Source organism: Staurois parvus, unplaced genomic scaffold (assembly GCF_062004578.1).
Source record: "Staurois parvus isolate SC_StPar_1 unplaced genomic scaffold, SC_StPar_1.0 ptg000347l, whole genome shotgun sequence".
Classification (NCBI taxonomy): domain Eukaryota; kingdom Metazoa; phylum Chordata; class Amphibia; order Anura; family Ranidae; genus Staurois; species Staurois parvus.
Genome location: NW_028318143.1, coordinates 4,583,163 through 4,605,338, shown reverse-complemented (window position 1 = coordinate 4,605,338; position 22,176 = coordinate 4,583,163). Strand labels below are relative to the sequence as shown.

General features: G+C 41.6%; 1 protein-coding gene across 2 annotated transcripts in view; it reads left to right on the top strand.

Annotated features, from left to right (window-relative positions):
* TTLL7 (tubulin tyrosine ligase like 7) overlaps positions 1–22,176 on the top strand; it is a 289,604-nt gene that overhangs the window by 183,612 nt on the left and 83,816 nt on the right. For both annotated transcript variants that reach the window (XM_089684390.1, XM_089684389.1), the window contains exons 15-16: positions 14,334–14,508; positions 21,732–22,006. In XM_089684390.1, the coding sequence (XP_089540516.1) occupies positions 14,334–14,508; positions 21,732–22,006 (450 nt within the window). The remainder of the gene's footprint in view (positions 1–14,333; positions 14,509–21,731; positions 22,007–22,176) is intronic.

Below are 22,176 nucleotides of genomic sequence, written 5' to 3'. Positions count from 1 at the left end.
CCGTAGAAGGAATTGATGAATTAAAGCAAGCTAAAAACTAGGAGTAATACTAAGGAGAGGTAGAAGGTAGAGTGAAAGCAGGGAAAAGAGAGGAAGGGGTAGGTAGGAAAGATTTTATAATCATTTACTAGATCATTGGTATGCCATGTTTGATATGGTTCCATACACAGAAAACTGAGATCTTTCCCATACATTTAAAACATTTGATCAAGAAAGGACATTGATGACAGCTGTGAATGGGTGAACAAAGTAAAGATGATATGTAATATTTACAAACTTGTTTTATTTGTCTGGATATGTTAAATTAAACTGTGTTTTAACGTGCTCTTTGACGTGTGGACACGTTACCATCTAATTGTGTAATATTTGTATGATCTCCATTACGTTCAACTGTGTAGTACGAGAGCTTAGCAAACAGTATGTGTGTCTCTCTTATATATGTTCTTTTGGAAACTCAAAAATGCCGAAGTGCACACCTAACAGTGACATTGCTTGGAGCAAGTACAAGAAAAGGCCACCATAAGTAGTCTTCATTCTTTAACTTCATGTATAGCAACCAGCAGTATAGCAATTACCCAATATTTTGAGGTCAAAAAGTTATTTTCTTCCAAGGTTACTTTGAGATGGAGAACCTGATGTACAGTTCATTGAAATGGTTGATTGCTTTACATGGAGTAAAGGAGTAACGAATATTTGTGCTGGTCTCTTGTCTTTGTTCCAGGCCTACTAAATACTCCATTCAGTTTATATCCAATAAAGTGGCTCCTTACCCTATATACAGTAGGTGCGGTGGCTTAGAGGTTAGCACTTTTGCCTTGCAGCAATGGAGTACACACATTAAAACCTGGTCAGGACAGTATCACCCTGTGTTTGTGTGGGTTTCTCCAGGTACCCCCGTTTCCTCCCACAATCCAAAGATATGCTGGTAGGTTAATTGGCCGTTGTATGTGTCTGTATGTGTGTGAGATAGGGATCTTAGATTTTAAGCTCCTTGAGGGCAGGGATCCCTTTATGGGCATCTTAACCCATACACCTTCATACTGCTGCTACTGGCTCCCTCAACTTCCTCTTTTTCTGTCTGAAATCCTATCACTCTCCCTGCCTATCCCATCTACAAATACTGAAGCTCAGGGCAGTTTACAGACAAAAACTATCCAAAGTTATATTTTCTCATCAAACCTGATTGCGGAAATCAGCTACTAGTAATTATTTATTTATTTTCAGGTACTTATACAGTGCCGTCAATTTATGCAGCGCTTTACATGTATATACTGTATATTAACAAATAACCATTGCAATGCTGGCAGCCCAAACATTCATATTAACCATTGCAATGCTGGCAGCCCAAACATTCATATTAACCATTGCAATGCTGGCAACCCAAACATTCATATTACCCATTGCAATGCTGGCAGCCCAAACCCAGGTTGCGAATTTGCTGTGCAAATACTGAATTTAGCCAGTTCATATCTCTCTTGTTTTCAGAACGGAAACATGTTTGCTAGGATTCTTAAACTATAGCTAATACAATTCATGACTTCTTGTGACAAATTGGCTATGAGTAAAGCTGCAGCTATTTAGGAAAGTAATTAAAAAGAAATGAACAGGAGGGTGTCGCTTCTAATTATACTAATGAGGGACTTTTCAAGTGTAAAGAGCTTATTTGGGAAAAAAAATAATGTACTCAAAAACACACACTTTGAGTTAATATTGACCTTGTTCAGAGTTTTCTAATAATGACATTGGATTTCTTCTGGAGATGGGATGCTCTAGTTGACTTTATTGGATGTTTTACTACTATGCGTAGATTCAAAAATGTTTAGGAGGGAAAAGACATATGTCCATCAAGAACAACTCCAATAGTGTATTTTAATTGAGCATTTAGAATTATTACTGCATTGTTTATCCAAAAGTTATTTTATATGACTTTGACATTTTTAAATTCTTGTTCTTGCATATTATTTTATTTTGTTAAAGATAGAGATTTGAGGAATAACTATCAGAGGAAGTTCTGTTTCTGACTTGGGCTCATTCAACCTCTCTGCTGCCCCTTCAACTATTCTTCGCCAATTTGAAGAAAAAGACAGTACAGGCTTGGGTTTTATTAAAGTGGTTGGAAAGGCTCAAGGTTTTTTACCATCATGCATTCTATGCATGAGGAGGAGCAGGTTAGTATGACATGTTTGTTATTTAAAAAAGAAAATCTGCCCTTACAATCACTTTAAGTGATCACTGTGATAACCAGTCACAGGCTACCACAGCAGGCATGTGATTGAGAGCTAGTCCTCCTTGCTCCCCATCATTAGTACAGGACCAAGAGATGTCAGTGACAGTTCAGTCTCAGTGATGGGAGCGCGCTATAGAGCATGCTTCCAGCACAAATGCCAAACACATACATGCAGCGCCATAGAGGAAGACCCAGTTCTGCCATGTCCACGCTGTTTTTTTCCCTTAATTTTTTATTGCCAGCAATTGGTTTGTTTACATTCAGCTGTCAGTGGGGAACCTTACAGACAGCTTATTACTCATCGGTTGTTAAGGACAAGGCTGCCCACTCCTTAACAACCATGACAGTTACTGGTTGTTAAGGATGCTGGCAGCCGCCAGCTCATTACAATGCAGCAATTGTAACTGTTGCTAAATATGCTGGCTATTGCCGGTCTTAAATTACTGCTGGTTTTCACTACTAAAATACTGCTCCACTTCATAAAATAACTCATGCGGTATTTTAGTAGCTTTTTTTGTGAATTGAAAAAATGATTTTGAAAAATGGTGTGTGGTGTCTTCCCACATACTCTGATGCGGTATGATAGCACTTTGTGAATAGAGCCTAGTATATCTGGAAAATCTTTAAAAAAGTCTTTGTACTGTATCTGAAAAGGGATCATTGCATGATCTAAAGCTAGCCATACACTGATTGAAATTTGGTTGGGAACGGCTGAATTTTGATCAGGCCATTCCTGCTCATCAGAGTTAAAAACTTCTATTTCCCTCTAAGACCCCTAGACATGCCTGAAGCATTGCAGACTGTGTCGGTGCTGATGAAAGTGTCTACATTAGTTAAAAGTGCATTTTTGTAATCATAACATAACATGCTCATCTACATCTTTTACATTTTTACATGACACTGCATTAACAACGGCTGCAGCATGTATTTTCTAAAAGTTAGGAAAAAAATAAAAGCTAATTATATGTCAAATTAATTTCGAAATGAAGATTCATAACGCTGTTTCCTGCTTTGAGTCTTCGTTAATATGCTGTCTTTATTTCATGGAAGACGCAACCTGTTATTTATTAGTAAGTCGAAGTGTTTTGGAATAGTGCACTTCTCAATCTGCGCTAATGAAAGGTTTAATGGAACTCTGAGGACACCACATTGAAAGGATTTGTGGCATCTGAAAACGATGTTCCCTTTCAGCAACACTTCGGATCCCGTCCAACTTCTCAGAACATCTCACTCCCACGAAACTGTGAGAAAGTGAAATTAAAAATGAAGGTTCTTGAGAAGATGTATGATCCTTGTAAATGGCAGGACACAAACGCAAGTACCTCATACAAAAGCTTGTGTTTTCAAGATGTTAAGAGTGAGTAGATGAATAATTAAGAACCAAGACTTTTATTACAGAAATGTTCAACGTAACTTCACCATTTTATTTTTTCCATGGGGATGATGGCCTGCCAATGAACATATCCTGACCTAAGGGGAAATCCGTGAAATAAATACAGTGCCTCGTACACTTTTAAAAGAGGGTATAGAAGAAAAATGTTAGGGCCCTCTCACTTCTGGCTGGTCTGCTGCAGTGCATTACTAGACACACATTAATATGTGGTATTTCACGGGTTGTGAATGGAGTTAAGGCAGCCTATTCATTTAGAATGGTCTTGCAATCCATGGCATAATGCCAAAAACCAAGCATGCACCTGTTCCTTTTTCAACATGGCATACCACAGTACAAAGAGTGAGCATTGTGGTGTGGTGCAGAATGGGCCCATCAGGCCCTAGATCAAGATAAGTGACCCACACCTCATTTAACCCAGGTGGTAATTGTACTAGCCATATAAACAAAGATAAGTGCAGAACAATCAATTACACACAAAATAAATTAAATAACTAAAATAAAGTAAAATTAAAATAAACAAATAAATAAATATATATATATATATATATATATATATATATATATATATATATAAAGTCAAAAGCTCCTCCTCCCTTACACATTACCAAATGCGTATGGGGGAGGAGGATGGGGGAGGAACAATGCTCAAGATGTCACCCCGTGGTCATCTTTGTATATGGTGGATGTCAATAGTCTGTCAAGCTTGTTTACTAGCACTGTTACAGTGCCCCAGTCTCTTTCCTTGTGTAACAGCCGATGGTCACCAGAGGATTAACCCCTGAAGGGGAAGGCATACTGTGACCTGTCTGTTTGTTCAGGGGTCATGGTGGTGAGGTGAGCGACTTGTATATTCTCTTGGTGGTTTCACAGAGCAGTTTATTAGATGAAGAATCAACTCTGCACACTTTACGTTACGTTCGGCAATGGACTTTTCTATTTTCTTTATGAGACTTTTCTCTAGGCGTTTTGTTGGTGTGTGTATATATATATATATATATATATATATATATGTAAAATGTTCTTATTGTGTAATTGATTGTGCTGCACTTATCTTTGTTTATATAATTATTTAAGGGTGTTGTGAGATCAACTTCTAGTATTCAGCTGGCAATCTCTCATATCATTACAGGCACTCTATATTTGAGTGCGCTGATTGATATATAGCACTGTTTTAATTGTAATAGCCAGCCAACTAGCATCTTCAAAAGTGAATTGGCAATGGCAGTCCTATGTGTAACCAGTCATTGTTCTGAGCTTATGCAAAATAGTAAAAATGCACTAACAAGCTCCGATTATATGTGTGCCACCAATGCTCAGATTAAAACTTTTCAAGAACGAAAAACACAAAAATATGTGAAATAAGATATAAGTCCATCAAAGAGTCCATATGAAAAACAGTCAGAAAAACACTTTCTAGCAGTGTCACCAGTCTTTCCTCGAAGCAGGATCTGGGTTGGCTCCCACCAGCAAATCATTTAAAGACAGAAAGGAGAAGGGAGAGAAAGCAACACTAATTAAGTGTAGTATTTATTATAAACTTGATAAAAGCAAAAAATATATATTGCACTCAAATATAAGAAAAATATAAAAGCATATCTTTAAAATCTCCAGTAAATGGCAGCTTTCCAGGTGGACAGTGGTGTGGCGGCAAGTCCCTCTAGGTGGATGTGATGTCAGGATCTTGAAACCAGTAAGCGAGCCAAGGAGACACAAGGAAGAGCCATCAGGGGTATACAGGTTTGTGTGTAACGCAGATGGTGGCCACAGTGAACTGCAAGGAAGTGACTCAGGAAGCCACAATGTGTCATACATGATGTATGTGGTGTGGCAATGAGTATCGGGGTGGGTAGGCCCCTTCTCAAGCCTGCTTAACCATGGGAAAGCACCTGTGGGGTTGATTTACTAAAGGTGGAGAGTGCAAAATCTGGTGCAGCTCTGCATAGAAACCAATCAACTTTAAGATTTTTTTTTGTCATAGCTTAATTGAACAAGCTGAAGTTAGATGCTAATTGGCTACCATACACAACTGCACCAAATTTTGCACTCTCCAGGTTTAGTAAATCAACCCCTGTATTGTAGGCTCCTTTCACTTGGGGCAGACTCTGCCAAGTGGATCTGCCTGCTCAGGGTGGGATCTGTCCACTGATCCCCACTGAGCAGGCAGATGACAAGTTCATGTCGGTTTCGCTTGTGCAAAGCTGACACGGACACAGCCCGTTATTCTTAATGAGGCTGTCGGATGTAAATGGACTGCCTGTTTGTTTACATCCAACTGTCATCTGATCCGATCTGCTAGACGGATGAGGAACAGATCCCTCAGATCCTCCTCCCCATAGAGAACAATGGATGGTTCGATCGGGTCCGCCTGAAAAATGAACAAGTGAACCTGATTGGTCGTGTGTAAGGGGCCTAAAGTTAAAAAAAAAGTGGTTGACTGCCTCAGCTAGCCTGGGACTGCAAAGACCAGTGGACATTTAAGGGTTTATTTACTAAACCTGGTTGACTCAGAATCTTGGGCACCTGTGCATGGTAGCCAATCAGCTTCTAAACTTAGCATGTTCAGTTAAGCTTCAGCAATAAAACCTGGAAGCTGATTGGTTTTTATGCAGAAGTGGACAAGATTCTGAGTCAACCAGGTTTAGTAAATAAACCCCTTAGTGGCTGAGCAGTCTCCCTCCAATAGCATTCAAAAAACACAAGGATACAATCATAATGCATACTAATAATAATTAAAACAAATAAAAAGAAGGAAATATATACTAAAAAAGGGGAAATAAGTAAATTAATGCAGGCTGGTCTGAGTCAGTTCCTTGTGGTCCAGGTTAGAAAGATGTTCAGTTTTTTCTTTGGCCGTATAGCTATATGTGTCTAGCTCTCTTTTCCTCTTCTATTTCATGAAGTGTTCATAACTAAAATATTACTTTGGAGTGGACTGACCCTTTTCTGTTAGATCTTATATTGCTACTGCAAAGAAATGGGTTTAGCCATGTCTTAGAAAAATAAATTAATAAAAAGCAGTGGATGGAAAACAGGTTGGAATTTTAGGTTTATAATGTACTTACTTGTAAACAGAAGAATTTTAGAAACATCACATTAAAGTCAGGTGCAACAAGAATGGCACAGGAACTGCTGTTGCATAGTCGTGCCCGAAGGCTCCCTCCAATTTACTACTGCGATAAAGAAATCAGACTCACAGAAAATATTCACAATAATATTCTGCTCTTTCTTAAACAGACAAACTAATTTAGGCAGCTCATTTTCCTATTTTATGCTTCATTTAAAATACAACACACATTGGAAGATGAAGCGGCTGCAATATGGCTGCAGCATCTGTGTTCCAGTTATTAATGCCCTGACAAAAGGCAAGTAATACCCATAAACCATCTACTGGGAAAATCGGTCAGTAATTATAATATGGTTGCTTAAAATATGGCATGTTAGGCATCTCTTGCTAAGCCTGCCGCGAGATCCATTAACAAGCACACGCTACAGTGTGGCATCTCATGCTGGGGCTCACATCTCTGCTGATGCAAGACAAGTCTTAATACTTGTTTTTTCAGAAATAGACTTCGGAGAAATTGTTGATTAGGAGGCATAATAGTTTCCATTTTCCATGATCGACGACAAAATATTTCACAGTGAACCCAGTGAACTCCCTTGTCACTTTGGCCTCTTGTGCAGCAGAACAGACAATATGTCCACTCCTGGTTCTAAGAAATAATTGGTAAAGTCAGAAAGTGGGAGTTTCATTCTTCAGTGTAAAATAGCTACAGTATATTGCATAGGAGACAGTGATGTCACTAAACCCTAACTATTTCAAAAATTACACTTTTATTTAGGTTTTATTTTCATTAAAGAGACCCTGTCACCTTGCCCATGTGGGGCTCTGGAAAGGCCCCCCTTCATACCGCCTATATTCATCTTACCAGCGACTCCTTGCCAATCCTTCCTTTTCCTCAGATAGCATTGAAATGACCGGTGTGGCGACCCAATGAGGGCAGTGACCTCACTCTCCCTGTGATGTGACAGGCCTAGAGATTGGCTACTAGACTTGACCATTGTTATAGGACAGGAGGCAATATACTTCTCCATACCTGAGAGTGCCTTGTATTGTGGACAGCTGCAGAGGAGAAAGGAGTGGTGCGGAGCATTGGTAATGCGAGTATAAATTGTCCGGGGGGTGGTGTTGATTTTTTCGTGAAAATATAATTTTGCCTTACATGGCAATCCAGTCAGAAGTGAGAATTCATGCCCAACTCCAGCCAAACATTTTGGATAGATTTGGGAACGGTATATATTACTAAGTTCTACCAAGTAAACCGCCATTTATTTCCTCCATCAGCTCATCCCCCCACAGCTATCACCTTTTGTATCACTCAACCCTTCCTCCAAGATTGTAAGCTCTAACAAGCAGGGTCCTCTGTTTCCACTTGTATCAAATTGTATTGTAACTGTAATGTTTGCCTTCATTTTGTAAAGTGCTGAGCAAACTGTTGGCGCTATATAAATCCTGTATTATAATAATAATAATACGTTTTTGTTCTTAACAAAATTATAAATTACCTAAAAGACCTAGCTTAGTGTCCAACAGAGAAAGAACCAAAACCAAAGGAAAGTCCCCTTTAAATGTGCAAGAATTCCAAACAGATGAAGATATTGCTATCTTCCTTTTTCCAAAAGTATCAAAAGTGTCCACCATCACCAGAATATTGTCAAGGTGCCAGCTTACAGATGGCATTGACCCCCTTATTCAGAGCTGTGAATAGGGCTGGAGCAGTATGAAAGCATTACTTGCATCTCTTCCAACCACTTTTAAAGGGTAACGATCTGAGCAGTTCAGCAAATAGGCTTCCCAAAATTCCCAATAGCTCTGATACATGCGAAAACAAGCAAATCACGCTCCTCATAGTGTAGAAAGTCCCAAGAGTATTTTTCAAATTACAATTGCACTTACACAAGAGAACAAGACTTTATAAATAATATCACCCAGCTGGCAAAACAGCATGCACTTCTGGTCACACTTCTGTGATGATGTCAATGGGAGGCTCCAACCGATGCGTTTCATCTTCAAACAGGCAAAGTTTTTATTGTCCCTGACCCATTGAAGAGATATCACTTTGCTTCCTGTTCCTGTGAAGAAGACATGAGGGGAGTGGTTGTTGCTGGGCCTAGAAAACACTAATAATAACCTAACAGAGGTTATAACCCCACTCAATTTTGCAGGAAGATTGTTTTGCTGAAGTCTTTATCCCCACTGGAGAGATTTCTCGTCACTACCTGTCCTTATTGAGCGTCAGTGTGGATGTGTGAGATAGTGCTGGATCTTGTAGAAAAGGCTGTGGCTGCTCTACCCAAGGAGAATGATTCCTAGATTCATTAGTCCCCATAAGATGTGTTGGCTGTAACAGTATGTGAGGAGCCCCATGAAGGATGGTCCTGAAAACCTTACAATTGTGAAAATGTATACAAAACTTACCACTGAGTTTCAGGGCTAGACCTCTTATTCAGGACTATGTTTTCAACTGTGAATCAGTGCATAGTTAGGTGTGGAGCTGTGGTGCCTACATCAAGGCTCCTCTGTGTGCTATGAATTGTTAGTCAGGATAAATTTGTTTTTGTTTTTTTTTGCAGGCTACCTAGTAGGTGTGCTGGGAAACTTTTGTCTGTTTGTGTTGATCTTATATATCTATTATGGCGCTTCCCTAAACTACACCGGTATTGGACGGGGATTATGGATACCATCAGTATGGTTTTCCAAAATGATATCCTGCTAGGTCACAAATGCAGTATCTTGGGTTTTCTGGATGAATACAAGCTGCTGGAGTTGACTAAGGCAGCTGTGAGTAGGGCCCTGCTTCAGGCTAAGAGTCTTACCTTACAAAATTGGAAATCTGAGCAGATATTGGTCCACAGAGAATGGATTAATCACATGGGGGACACTCTCCTTCTGATACATGGTATTTTCCAGCATAGAGGGTGCCCTATGAAATTTGAGAACCTGTGGGGTAGTTGGTTGGCTGTATTGGGTCTATCACCTATTAATCTCATTATGGAGAGAATTTTGTAATCCTCTGGTTTTCTTATCTTGTTTGTGGAAACCTTGTATGTTACCTCTAAAATTGCTGTAACTACATGAATGATTTTGCCAAGGGTTATAGAATATGGAAAATGGGATGATTCAAAATTACACAGCTGTCATTAAAGTGGTATATGTGTCACTGGCTTTTGCAATAATGCCTTCGATTGGTGACTTTTTTTAACTCTGGAACCATACTGTTTTTGTCTATGTCTGTTCATAATTTGTTTATGGCAACAGATGTTTAGCTCGCCTTCACCCAAGATATCCCACCATAATTCCACACCTAATCACACACTGATTTACAGTTCCAAGCCTTTGGACCCTAAAAAAACTTCTGGAGCAGACTCTTATACTTATTACTTATTCTTCTCCAGGATCACTCTGTATTTATCAGTCTAGAACAGGGTTTTTCAGCCAGGGTTCCATGGAACCCTGGGTTCCTCCAGAGGTTGCTAGGGGTTCCTTGAGCAATTTCTGTTTCCCACTGACACCATTGATCGTTTTAGCTATTTATAAGGGGTACATGCTCCCAATGTAGGGAGTGTTCTTTCCACTTATTATCATACTAATGTATCATGAGTTGTAGATATAGTAATTTTTAACAGAGGTTCCTTAAGACCAGAAAGGTGTTTCAAGGGTCCCTCTGTGTTGAAAAGGTTGAGAAAGGCTGGTTTAGAATATATTTCCTTTCTCAAGCATCTGCCATGCCCTCATGAAGGGAGGCCCATTAACCCCCCAAGATGTGCTGTATTTAACTGAATGTTTATTTTATTAAAAACCGTGTATGGTCTTTACATACACATGCGCACCAGTCAATCCATGACATATGCTGACCTACGACCATTTTTCCCTGGAGAGCTGCCTAAAAGAAAACCTTCTTTTAAACTAGACCTTCAATAGCATTGGAACAGTTACTAGAACAAACGATCCAGCGTCTTCTACACTACAATGCTATGGCAGTCAGTATGAAGCTCTGATGAAATGTAACAGTGACAGAGCTGAGGTATATTTTTAGTGTGGAAATGTTGACTTTGGTCAATTAAACCGCTTTCACCTGAAGGCTCCTGTTCTGCAGACGGCTGGTCCAGAAATAGAAGCAGAAGCCATCAATCAAGTCCTGCGATCATTCTAAAGAGACACTGACATGCTAGTCACTGTTTTTCTGATGTTTTCACAATCCGGTCTATTCACTGGAAGTTCATCCATGACTGGAGCAGGTTTTAGTAACCTGCTGAGAACACTTTAGTTATTTAATGGTTATTAAATGGATGTGAAATGGTGCTAATCATGTATAAGCCATACTTGCCTCCCCATGCCCCCCCCCTCATGTCTGACCAGAATAATAATGAGGCTTCCTTTCAGACAGACTTTTCAAAGCCAAAACACTTAAGGCTTTAAGAAGTAAGAAGGAAGACATTTTAAAGAGAATGTATATGTGATTTAATGTTTTTATACACGTGGAAATGTAAATGATTAGTTTGTCAGTATGGGTTAGTGTTTTAAAAGCTTGCTTTTTATGTAAAATTTGCAAGTATTTATGTACATGGGGTAGCAATATTTGTTCATTACATACTTAAAGTATAATTCATGAGGTGGCAATTGTGACGTTATTTGCTCGCTTCCACCATCAACACAGTCAGTATTGCTGGGGGAATCCCTCCCGCTGTGTTATTGGGTTCTACTGATGGGGAATCTTCCCTGCAGAACACAGTCATTAGTGTTGCTATAGCTGGTGGCACCAGGGCTGCTGTTAGAGACCACGGGGTCCCATACAGCCAACCTGAAAACCCACCAACCCCAAAAAACACAGTTCACTATGCTATGGGTGAACACAGTGAATGATCTTTGCTGAACACTCATTCATTCAGGAAAGAAATGGACTGGTAAATGTGACATATTTACCAGATCCTTACCCAACTCTCCATCCTGAAGGATCCTGAAGGATCCTATTGTGTGCTTGCAGCTACTGGTGGGAAGGAGAGGAGGGAAGCCGGCAGCACTGCGAGGGTGGGAGCCCACGGGGGGCCTGGGCAGCAGGAGGAAACGTATGGTGCACAGAGAGGGTGATAGGGGCGGCAGTGGGAAAATTGCTGGAACCGATCCCCTGTATGGCTCTCTCTGCAGCAGCTGAAAGCCAGCGGGAGAGAGAGGAGAAGAAGCCAGCTTTCAGCTGCTGCAGAGAGAGCCATACAGGGGATCGGTTCCAGTAATTGCCCCCCCCCCCACTGTACCAATCACTCTCCATGCCCACATCCAATTCACCCAGCTGTCTGGGCCCCCTTGCTGGCTTGGGCCCTGTACAGGAGGACTGGTGGCACCCTCTTATCCACAGCCCTGGGTGGCACTCACTGTTCAGGAAAAAACAATAAGATGGTTGTACACAAGTTGATCGATAGATTGACCTGTGTACAACCAGGGAGCATATACTATACATGGAACAAAATTCAGCCAGTCCCTGCTGAACCGGCCAAATTTCAGTCCATGTATGGCTGGGTTTAGTCTCAGAAGAGAAGAAAAAAATGTTTAATCCATGTATTTCAACTGTCTATTCAGCTGTTTGTCTTTAGTTTATCTTTAAAGAACTTCTACTTTAGAGGATGGCAAATATTTGACATATCGATAGTCAAAACATATGGGGGCAGCACAGTGACTTAGTTACTAGCACCTCTTCCTGGCAGCACTAGGGTTGTTGGTTCAAATCCCAATTTTGGCACTACTTGCATGGAGTTTGCATGTCCTTCTTGTGCCTGCATGAGTTTCCTCTGCAATTTAATCAAATTCAAACTACTCACTCTGACCTACAAAGCCATTCACAACACTGCCTCTAACTACCTCACCAACCTGATTCCCAGGTACCACCCTACCCGTACCCTCCGCTCCTCACAGGACCTCCTTCTATCTTGCTCTCTGGTCTCCTCCTCCCACGCACGACTGCAAGACTTCTCCAGGTCCTCCCCCATCCTCTGGAACTCACTACCCCAATCCATCAGGCTGTCACCTTCCCTCCTCACCTTCAGGCGCTCCCTGAAAACCCACTTCTTCAGGGAAGCCTACCCCACCCTCACCTAACAGCCGTTCTCCTTCATTCCTCCTACCACTCCATCCCCCACAGCCACTTCCTCCTGTACCACTACCCCCTCCCTCCTAGATTGTAAGCTCGAAAGAGTAGGGCCCTCTAACCCCTCGTGTGCTGTTTGTAGTTGCTGTACTGTTTCATGTATTGTCCCCCCCTCTATTGTACAGCGCTGAGCAAATCCTTTGGCGCTATATAAACTCGATGTAATAATAATAATAATAATCAGCTCCTGTTGAGCTGATAAAAAAAACCCAAAAGGATTCCTTCATCAACACACTGTGCTTTTGTATTCTGACAGCAGAGATTCCTCTGCTGTCAGAATACACTGATCAGTGCTGCAGCAGCTGATTGAATGAAAGTTTGTTAGGCAATTCTGTTCAACAGAAGGCTATCTACTGATTGACTTCTTTTAAAAGGGAAGGGGGGGAGGGGAGAAGGCACATACAGATCATTTGGCTGGTCCCTGCTGAATCTACCAAGTTTCCATCCATGTTTCAGTCCGTGCGTGGATTTTTCACTCGGGACACTTCTTCTGAACAACTGTCTAAAAATGGAATTTCCTTTTATTGCTGATTGTGTCTCTGAGACGGAGTAAGGGGAAATCTCCCCAGAAAGCATAGACACAGAAATCAGAAAAAAACTTAACGGGGGTTTTATCCATACTCTATCCAGAACATAAAAAATGTTTTTCCTTTTAAGTCTAAGTACAATGAATGGTGTCAGTCCATTCAGGGCTTCATAGCATGCAGAACTATAATAAAACCAAGGACTGGTTGCTCAAAATAAAAAATGGTTTTACATTTTCGCGGGTAATGACCATTATAACTTTTTAAGTTATTTTTGAACAGAATTCTGATTCTCACGGCCCTGAACTGGCAGCTTCCGTCTTGACTGGTACAAACGTGTCGATATTCTTTTGCAAGATAATAATATGGAACAAGTTTCTAAAGTAAACTTTATCAATAGAGGCTTGAAGGACAGTCCGTTAATTAACACATTTAACGGATATGAAGAAACAGTCGTTAATAAACTTTATTGATCTGCACATTAAAAAAATAAAACAACATACTGTGGAAGGTTTAGTCTCAGCCGTGACTAATTAAGAGATAAAAATCTGTCAAAAAAAAAAAAAATTGCCAACGTTGAGATAAATGTTGTAGTGCAGTACATGTTTACCTTCATTATTTTGTTAGCCTCGTAAATAAAGCTTCTATCTTAAAGAAAACCAGTGACCAACGGGCATTTCTACTCTTTAATAAGGTGGCCTCATCTTTTAAGAAATAATTATTTATATATGTATATATTATTTTTTATTATTATTATATACCAATTATTTATATATGTATATATTATGTATAATAATAATAATTTACTCTCCCTGCCAAAGTAGATATGCCAGATCGTAACGCTGTGCTGTCTCCTGCCTGAGCTCAGTGCTGATAACATGCACCTCTAAAACTATCATTGTCAGGATCTGATATGTCATTGGTTGGTTCAGCACTGTTATTTTTATTATGGGTTACAATGGGTCCTGTTACCAGAGCCATTCTTCTTGCAGGCACTGTCTTCCATGCCAGAATGTACCCCGATTTCGAAGAAGAAAAACTACAGCAGCAACAGTAGCAGCTCCGGCTCAGACATCAGTACGGACAGCGAAGAAGAACCACTGGTGAAGGAGAAGAAGGTTTCCTATGAGCTGGAAGAACAGAAATACAAATCCCTGGAAAGATCCAGTATGTACATTTTATCGTTTATAATGTGAGATCAGTAAGTGTGGCTGCTGTAATGACATTTGTTATGGAAATGTTTATAGCAGAACTTTACATACCAATTTAAAGAGGAACTTCACCCTCCCCACACCCAACTGTCCCCCGCCCCCCATATGGTTTTTTCCCTTCTTTTCCTTTTTCTTTTTTACCTGGGTTATCAAAAAAACATTTTGTCATGCTCAGAAAACCCAGCGGTTCCATGTCACCAACCTCATTTGAAGACAGCTATCTCCTCCAAGTTCTTGCAACTGCCCCCTGAAAATGCACATGCACCAAGACATCCAGGCTGGACCAATGTAACTATGTAAAGATATGCCATGCCTAGAATTCATCTTTAAGGAACATTGGCTATCTTTTTCCCAGGATTTGTCCAGGATTCACCCGAACAGTTGGGGTTTGCATCATGTGTCCAGGTTTCCGGCTGCCTGAAACCTGGACACATTATTCAGACAGCATACTTGCCTTTGAGGTAGAGATGCCCCAGTGCTTTCCACCAATGTGCTTGCCCCTCATTTCTCTCCCGAGTCCAGTGACCACACAGTGCCCGCACATCTCTGTTCACTATTGCTGGTTTATGTCCTTGAAGTTTACACTTCAAGGCTTTAAGTGCCCAAAAACCACAGGCACTTCTCAGGACAACTATAGGACCTTTCTTTTCCCCGACATTGAGTCCTTCTCTGTATATCTCCTGTGCTGACAGGATCATCCGGCTTCACTGGAGCCCAGCAGAAGGAATGGCAAGTGCAGCTAATCACATTCTGCTTGCTTGTAACACATGGGAAAAGCCCAGTCATTGCAGCCTCACTACAGGGAGCTCAGCATAGCCTACAGAATGGGTGTCAGGGCTCCCGGTAAGACCAGAGATGTGTGAACTGACACAGGGAAATGCAGGGTCAAGTATGGTGTAACAATATAATTTATTAAAGGTTATACACAAATATAAAAACGCACAATATAACAAAACCAAACCTCCAACTGATAACGGAATGAACACAGACAAGAGCAGTCAGGGCTGGTGAGGTGGAGTGGTCAGGCAGGCCGGGTCAGGAACCATTGGGCAGACAAGACACAAAGGAGCAGGCAGAAGAGTGGTCAGGAATAGCCGAGGTCAAGACAGGCGGAGTTCGTTCAGAGTCAGGGTCAAAGCAGAAACAGGATCAGGCAGGAAGCAGACAGGATGCAGGTACAGGGGCTCATGGGAAACATACACCAAGGCCCTGACTGCAGGCCTGGCCACTCCTTAAATACACCTCCTGCAATCAGCCTCAGGTGATAACTTGATTGCAGGAGTGAACTTCTGGCTGCTGAGAACACCCGCTGGCCAGCCCTGGTACTGCAGCCCACACAGCAGGTGAGTCCCACCACCAGCGGTGAGTCCATTCCTGACAATGGGACAGCATACAGTATCCAGCCCATCACTGAGGACCACTGTTTCCTCACTGTACACCCCACTGTCCACCTGACCTCACCCATCTGTCCCCTGTCTACCCCTCTGCCCCCTGTTCACCCCTCTGCCCCCCAGTCCACTCTGCAGTCTCCCTGTCCCAGGGAACTTGGTGTTGGGTGATTAGTTGTGTACTGGCTGGAGTATGCTGGGACACTAAGAAATGCCAGGGAGTAAGGGGTGGTATAGGTGGGATGGATTACTTTGTGGTGGCAAGAGAAGTGTGGTCTGCTTTTGTGGTCTATGAGTAGGGTGGGATTCTTTGGGGTGCTGTGAGTAGGGTGGGGTTATTTGGGGTGCTGTGGTTAGGGCTGTCCACTTTGGGGTGCCTTGGGTATGATGGATTGATTGGGGGTGTTGTATGTGTTGCATCCGTAGATGTGGTGTACTGCTTTGATGTGGTGTGGATAGTGTGGGTTGCTGTAGGTAGGGTGGGCTACTTAGGACTGTCAATAGAAGCTTGCTTTAGTACTGCAGTGGATAGTAAGGTGTGCTGTAGGTAGGATGGGCTACTTTGGACTGTCAATGGAAGCTTGCTTTAGACTGCAGTGGATAGTAAGGTGTGCTGTAGGTAGGATGGGCTACTTTGGACTGTCAATGGAAGCTTGCTTTAGACTGCAGTGGATAGTAAGGTGTGCTGTGGGTAGGATGGGCTACTTTGGACTGTCAATGGAAGCTTGCTTTAGACTGCAGTGGATAGTAAGGTGTGCTGTGGGTAGGATGGGCTACTTTGGACTGTCAATGGAAGCTTGCTTTAGACTGCAGTGGATAGTAAGGTGTGCTGTGGGTAGGATGGGCTACTTTGGACTGTCAATGGAAGCATGCTTGAGACTGCAGTGGATAGTAAGGTGTGTTGTGGGTAGGATGGGCTACTTTAAGCCCCTCCCACTGTTAACACAATTTGGTCACACCCGCTGTTTGCTGGGGCACTCTACGCATTACTACTCTCCTTAAGTCACCCAAAAGCGCCCAAGGTCTTTTATAATCCTAAAGTGTATACTAAATTTTAAAAAATTGCCATGCACCACTAAAGTGTTTGGTTTGGCTTGAATAAACTGTGGGAACCCTATATCCAGCCCTGGTAAAATACTTGGCAGGGTCACTTTAAGCCCTCTTCACTTTAAAGACCAGCCTGACCCTGACTGTCCCCATTGTGCGCCATATATTCGATAACACTGGTAATCCCTTTTAAGCATCTCACAAACATCAGGAGCTACTCTAAGGATTTTGTTTTAAACCACAATTTTCCTGTATGTTTTTTTATTTATACTCTGCCAGCCATTTAAGGCCAATGAATTTGAGATAATGGAAAGGGAGGTCTTGCAGGATTCACTGCATCTGTCATGTTTAACTGGAAAGCGTTTCCCATTTAATCGCATTCTTCAGACTCGCGTTTCAACCGCCATCCTTCTTACAGCCAGCATCCTGATGTCCATTAATCAACCACAACCCTTAGCAGGCGAAATGTAGCGTGTCTGTTTACACAAACACAGTCAGGACCATTTATTTATCCAGCGCTGGAGACGCCTGGCATCCCAAAACCTCCCCGCACTCTCCTGTGATTACAATCTGGATTTCATATCAGGCTTCTGGGATATCTTTGATCATAACAGTGAATGCACTTGCACTCTTAGTTTAGGAACGCCACATCTCATTTTGCTTTAATGACATAACCTGTGTGTCCTGCCTATGAAATGTAGATCTAATAGTGGCTGTCATACAGCCGGGCATGAACTGTATTGTCACTTCATTTTCTACAATAAAATCCTACATGTTCTACAGTTTCATTTTTGGCTGAGTTGTTAGACTGCTAGCTGTACTTCATAATAGTTTTCCCATTCTATTGGTGACTTCTATTTTAGCTAAAGCCAAAACTTTTTTTTTGTTTTGGATGGAGTAGGGAAGTGTTTGTACCCCTGTCAGGTTTTTGTTGATGTGTATGTGTCCACTGGGGAGAGTTGCCCTCTCTGGTGACCACCGTCAACTTCTCTGGGGGTCTATTTACATTAGAGTGATCGGCTGCAATGTGTTTCATGCATGCTAAGTCATAAGTTGTGTTACAGCAGCCCAGTCATTGTAATGGGCTGCCAATGCACTAAAAATGCAACATGGTTGGAGATTCAAGGGCATCTCAATGGATGATAGTGATTTCCATGCATTGTGGTGTGCTGTAATGAAGGTGAATTGGGAAGGTGTGTTAGGGTGCCATCCACAATGAATAGCACTGCAGTGTACCATTGCGTGTAACGTGCTGCCGCAGTTTTCCATAACGTGCTTTACAGCTGTCATGCAAACAGGAATAAAATGACTCAATGGGGTTGATTTACTAAAGGAAATAGTCTGTGCACGGCGAATGCACTTGCTCTAGATCTGAGGGGAAGCTATTCAATAATCTGTCTTTCCAGCCCCAGGTCCAATCGCTGACAAACTCATGTAGACTTCACCTCCGCAACATCTCCAAAATACGACCGTTTCTAACCTCGGAAACTACTAAGCAGCTCATTCGCTGTCTTATTATATCACGACTTGACTACTGTAACTTCCTCCTCACCGGCTTGTCTCAACACAGGCTATCCCCGCTTCAGTCTATCCTGAATTCTGCGACCAGACTCATCCACCTTACCAACCGCTCCGTATCCGCCACCCCTCTCTGCCAATCCCTCCACTGGCTTCCGATTGCCCAACGGATCAAATTCAAAATGCTAACATTGACATACAAAGCTGTTCATAACTCTGCCCCAAACTACATCACTGATCTGATACCCAAATACCACCCAAAACGTACTCTCCGCAAGACCTCCTACTCTCTAGTTCCCTGGCCTCCTCCTCCCATGCCCGTCTCCAGGGCTTCCCCCATCCTCTGGAACTCACTACCCCAACCCATCAGACTGTCACCTACCCTCCTCACCTTTAGGCGCACTCTGAAAACCCATCTCTTCAGTGAAGCCTACCCTACCCTCAGCTAATTGCCGATCTCCTCCACTCTTCCTACCACTCTATCCCCCACAGCTGTTTCCTCCTGTACCACTATCCCCTCCCTCCTAGATTGTAAGCTCCAAGGAGCAGGGCCCTCGAACCCCTTGTGTATTGAATTGTATTGTTACTGTACTGTCTCCCATTATAATGTACAGGGCTGAGCAAACTGTTGGCGCTATATAAATACTGTATAATAATAATGATAAGGTGAAGCTCTGCTTATTTCTATCATCCAATTATCACATATGGAAGAAAAATATATTTGAAATATATTTTAAAAATATTCTTCCCAAATATATTGACATATATTTGAAATGCTACAATTTTAGCCATATTCAATATATTGCAAAATATATTTCACTAAAAATTTAAATGCGTTTTTATTAAATAACTGAAAAATATTTTTAAAAATACATTTCAAATATACTGTATGTCTTTAAAAATACAAATTTACATTTTTGAAATGCATTTACAAATATATGTAAAAATATATGTTAAAATTACTTTTTTACATGTTAAAAAATATCTGAAGAATATTTTTTGTATATTTTGTAATATATAAAAAACGCATTTCAACTGAGTACACAGTATATTTGCCTTTAGTAAAGTAAACTCCAGTAACTCAAGCTGAAAGAGTCAGCAGAGTGTAGCCTTCCTTATCTGTCTGCTCTCTCTTAGGATTATCGGTTAGCTCTAGCCTGACAAATTGTTCTTCATAGAAAGCAGATTTAGATGTAGTGATAGGGTAGATGTAAACTCAATCATTAAAATCTAATATAAGCTTTAACATAATAATGTAATTTCAAAAGTTTGCAATCCCTTTAAATATGCAGCTTTTAATAAAAGAATACCAGGTGATCCTGCCATAAAGGTCATCGTTCAGGTATTTTCCATTATGGAGTGACAGTTGTCCCCTAATTGTGCTCCATGTTGTGAAAACCATATTTTAGATTACAAAAGAAACTATAAATATGACAATTGCTTATAATCAGGGCTTTTTTTTCTCAGAGAAAAGGTGCAAGAACTGAACCGTGCCCCCCTACAAGATCCATTTTCATTTACAATGGGAGGGTCTTAAAGGGGCATTAGAGTGATTCTAAAGGCTTAATTAAAAAAAATAAATAACAAACTTGTTATACTTCCCAACTGTGTGCAGTAGTTTTGCACAGAGCAGCGGGGATCCTCCTCTTCTTGGATCCCCTGCCGGCACTCCTGGCCCCTCCCTCCTGCAGCTAGCTATTGGAGCACCCAAACATGCGCACTCCCCAGCCGCTGCTCCGTGTGTCCATTCACAGATGAAGCCACAGCTCGGCCCCGCCCCCTTTTCTCATTGGCTCACTCATCTGTCTCAGCTAATGAGGAGAGGGAGTCCCAGGATAGCCGAGACTCCAGTGCACATTGCTGTATTGAGAGGAGGCTTAGGTGATCGTTAGGGGGAGCTGGGGGAGATGCTGCACAGAGAAGGTTTTTTACCTTCATGAATAGAATGCATGAAAGTAAAAAACCTTGAGCTTTTACAACCACTTTAAATACCAGGAGTGCATTTCATACAGACTGCAGAGTTCAGGGGTGCGCTAAGTACAGAGTGAAGAGTTCATGGGTGCTTTACACATAGAGTGCAGAGTTCAGGGGTGCACTAAGTACAGAGTGAAGAGTTCAGGGGTACACTACCTACAGAGTGCAGAGTTCAGGGGTGCACAATGTACAGAGTGGTCAGTTTAGGGTTGCATTATACACAATGTAGTGTTCAGAGTTGTGCTGTGTTCAGAGTGCAGAGTTCAGGGGTACATCTGCATTCCATCTCACGTTCACGCCTCATCAGCTCTGTCCTCTGCACCCCCCACTGCCTTCATCTTACCTCAACCACTAAAAGCTCCTCAATCACCCATATGACTTGCTTTTGTTGCTGTATCAAGCTGAAGCACCCAATCAACTCTAGCACCTCCCCTCATACTGTAGGCAGCTCCACCTCTTTCACTTGCAGAGATTATCCAGTGGTGGTGTCGGCATCTGGGCACTAGGGAAAAAAAACGAAAATCACAGAGGATGCAGCCTACCACACCATGCCCTCCTCCCCCATGACTGCATTGCACCCTGGGCACCGTCATCTCCCTTGTTGCCATCCTACATTTAGAGGTAGCAGCTCAGGAGATCAGATCTGAGGGAGCCGCTGGCAGACATGCTGTCATTTGTAAACACAGAAGCCAGACTTCTGTGTTTACAAGTGATAGTGAAGAGCAGGTAACAGTGGGCCTGAGCCAGAGGTAGTGGATCTGTGTTCCACCAAGTTGCAGCTGAAAAAAAAGCCCTGGTTATAATACATAAGGGTTGATTACCAAACATTTCACACGAGCCTATGGCACTCTTACTTATGTTTCAAATCTCATTGGACACAGCTGAAAATAACTAGTTTTTTGAAAATAAGTTCCCATAGCCAAGTCTGTTAGCTTTATAAAACAAGCTTTAGCAATATTTCATCCAGTTAGGATTTAGATCTACTTTAAAAAAAAAAATGATAAACCTAGATAAAAAGCAACTAAAATAAAAAAACAATCATTTTATTGTCAGAGGAAATCAGGTTAGAGAGAGTCAAGTCTTTGGATTCCAAACATTGTGTTGGCTAGTTCTAAAAGGATTCTGACAAAAGCAAAACTATATCCCAAAGTATCGTATAGCACAGTATCATCTCCATCAATCAGGAAGCAAGCTGTACTGAACTTGAATCCAATGTAATAACACTTTTGTTTAAATTTTATGTTTTGTGCAGGTAGAATACATTGTAAACCTCCCATCAAAACTCGGCCCTTTTCTTATTCCTCTCCGTCATCATCTACTCCTATTCGACGCTCTGTCAGCTGTCCCCGTTCTATTACTGCGCTCAATGCACCATCACCACATGTAGAGCAAAGACCCCTCTCATCGAAAGTCTCTGCACAAGTGTCAAGACCCTCTTCTGGAAACCGGACAAACTCTCTTAATCGCAGTTCATCGTCGCATAGAGTGCCACACACCGGTACCTGTGCCAGTATGTACCCAGCACTGGTGAGTGACTAATACAGAGGGATGAGTTTACCATAAAGAGAACCCGTGTATTGTATTAATGTACTTACTGTATTACATGACTAGGAAAATACTTTAATATTCATTAACCATGTAAATATCAACTATTGCATATGAATAATAGCTGGTTAAGACTTGCATCCAGCAGATGT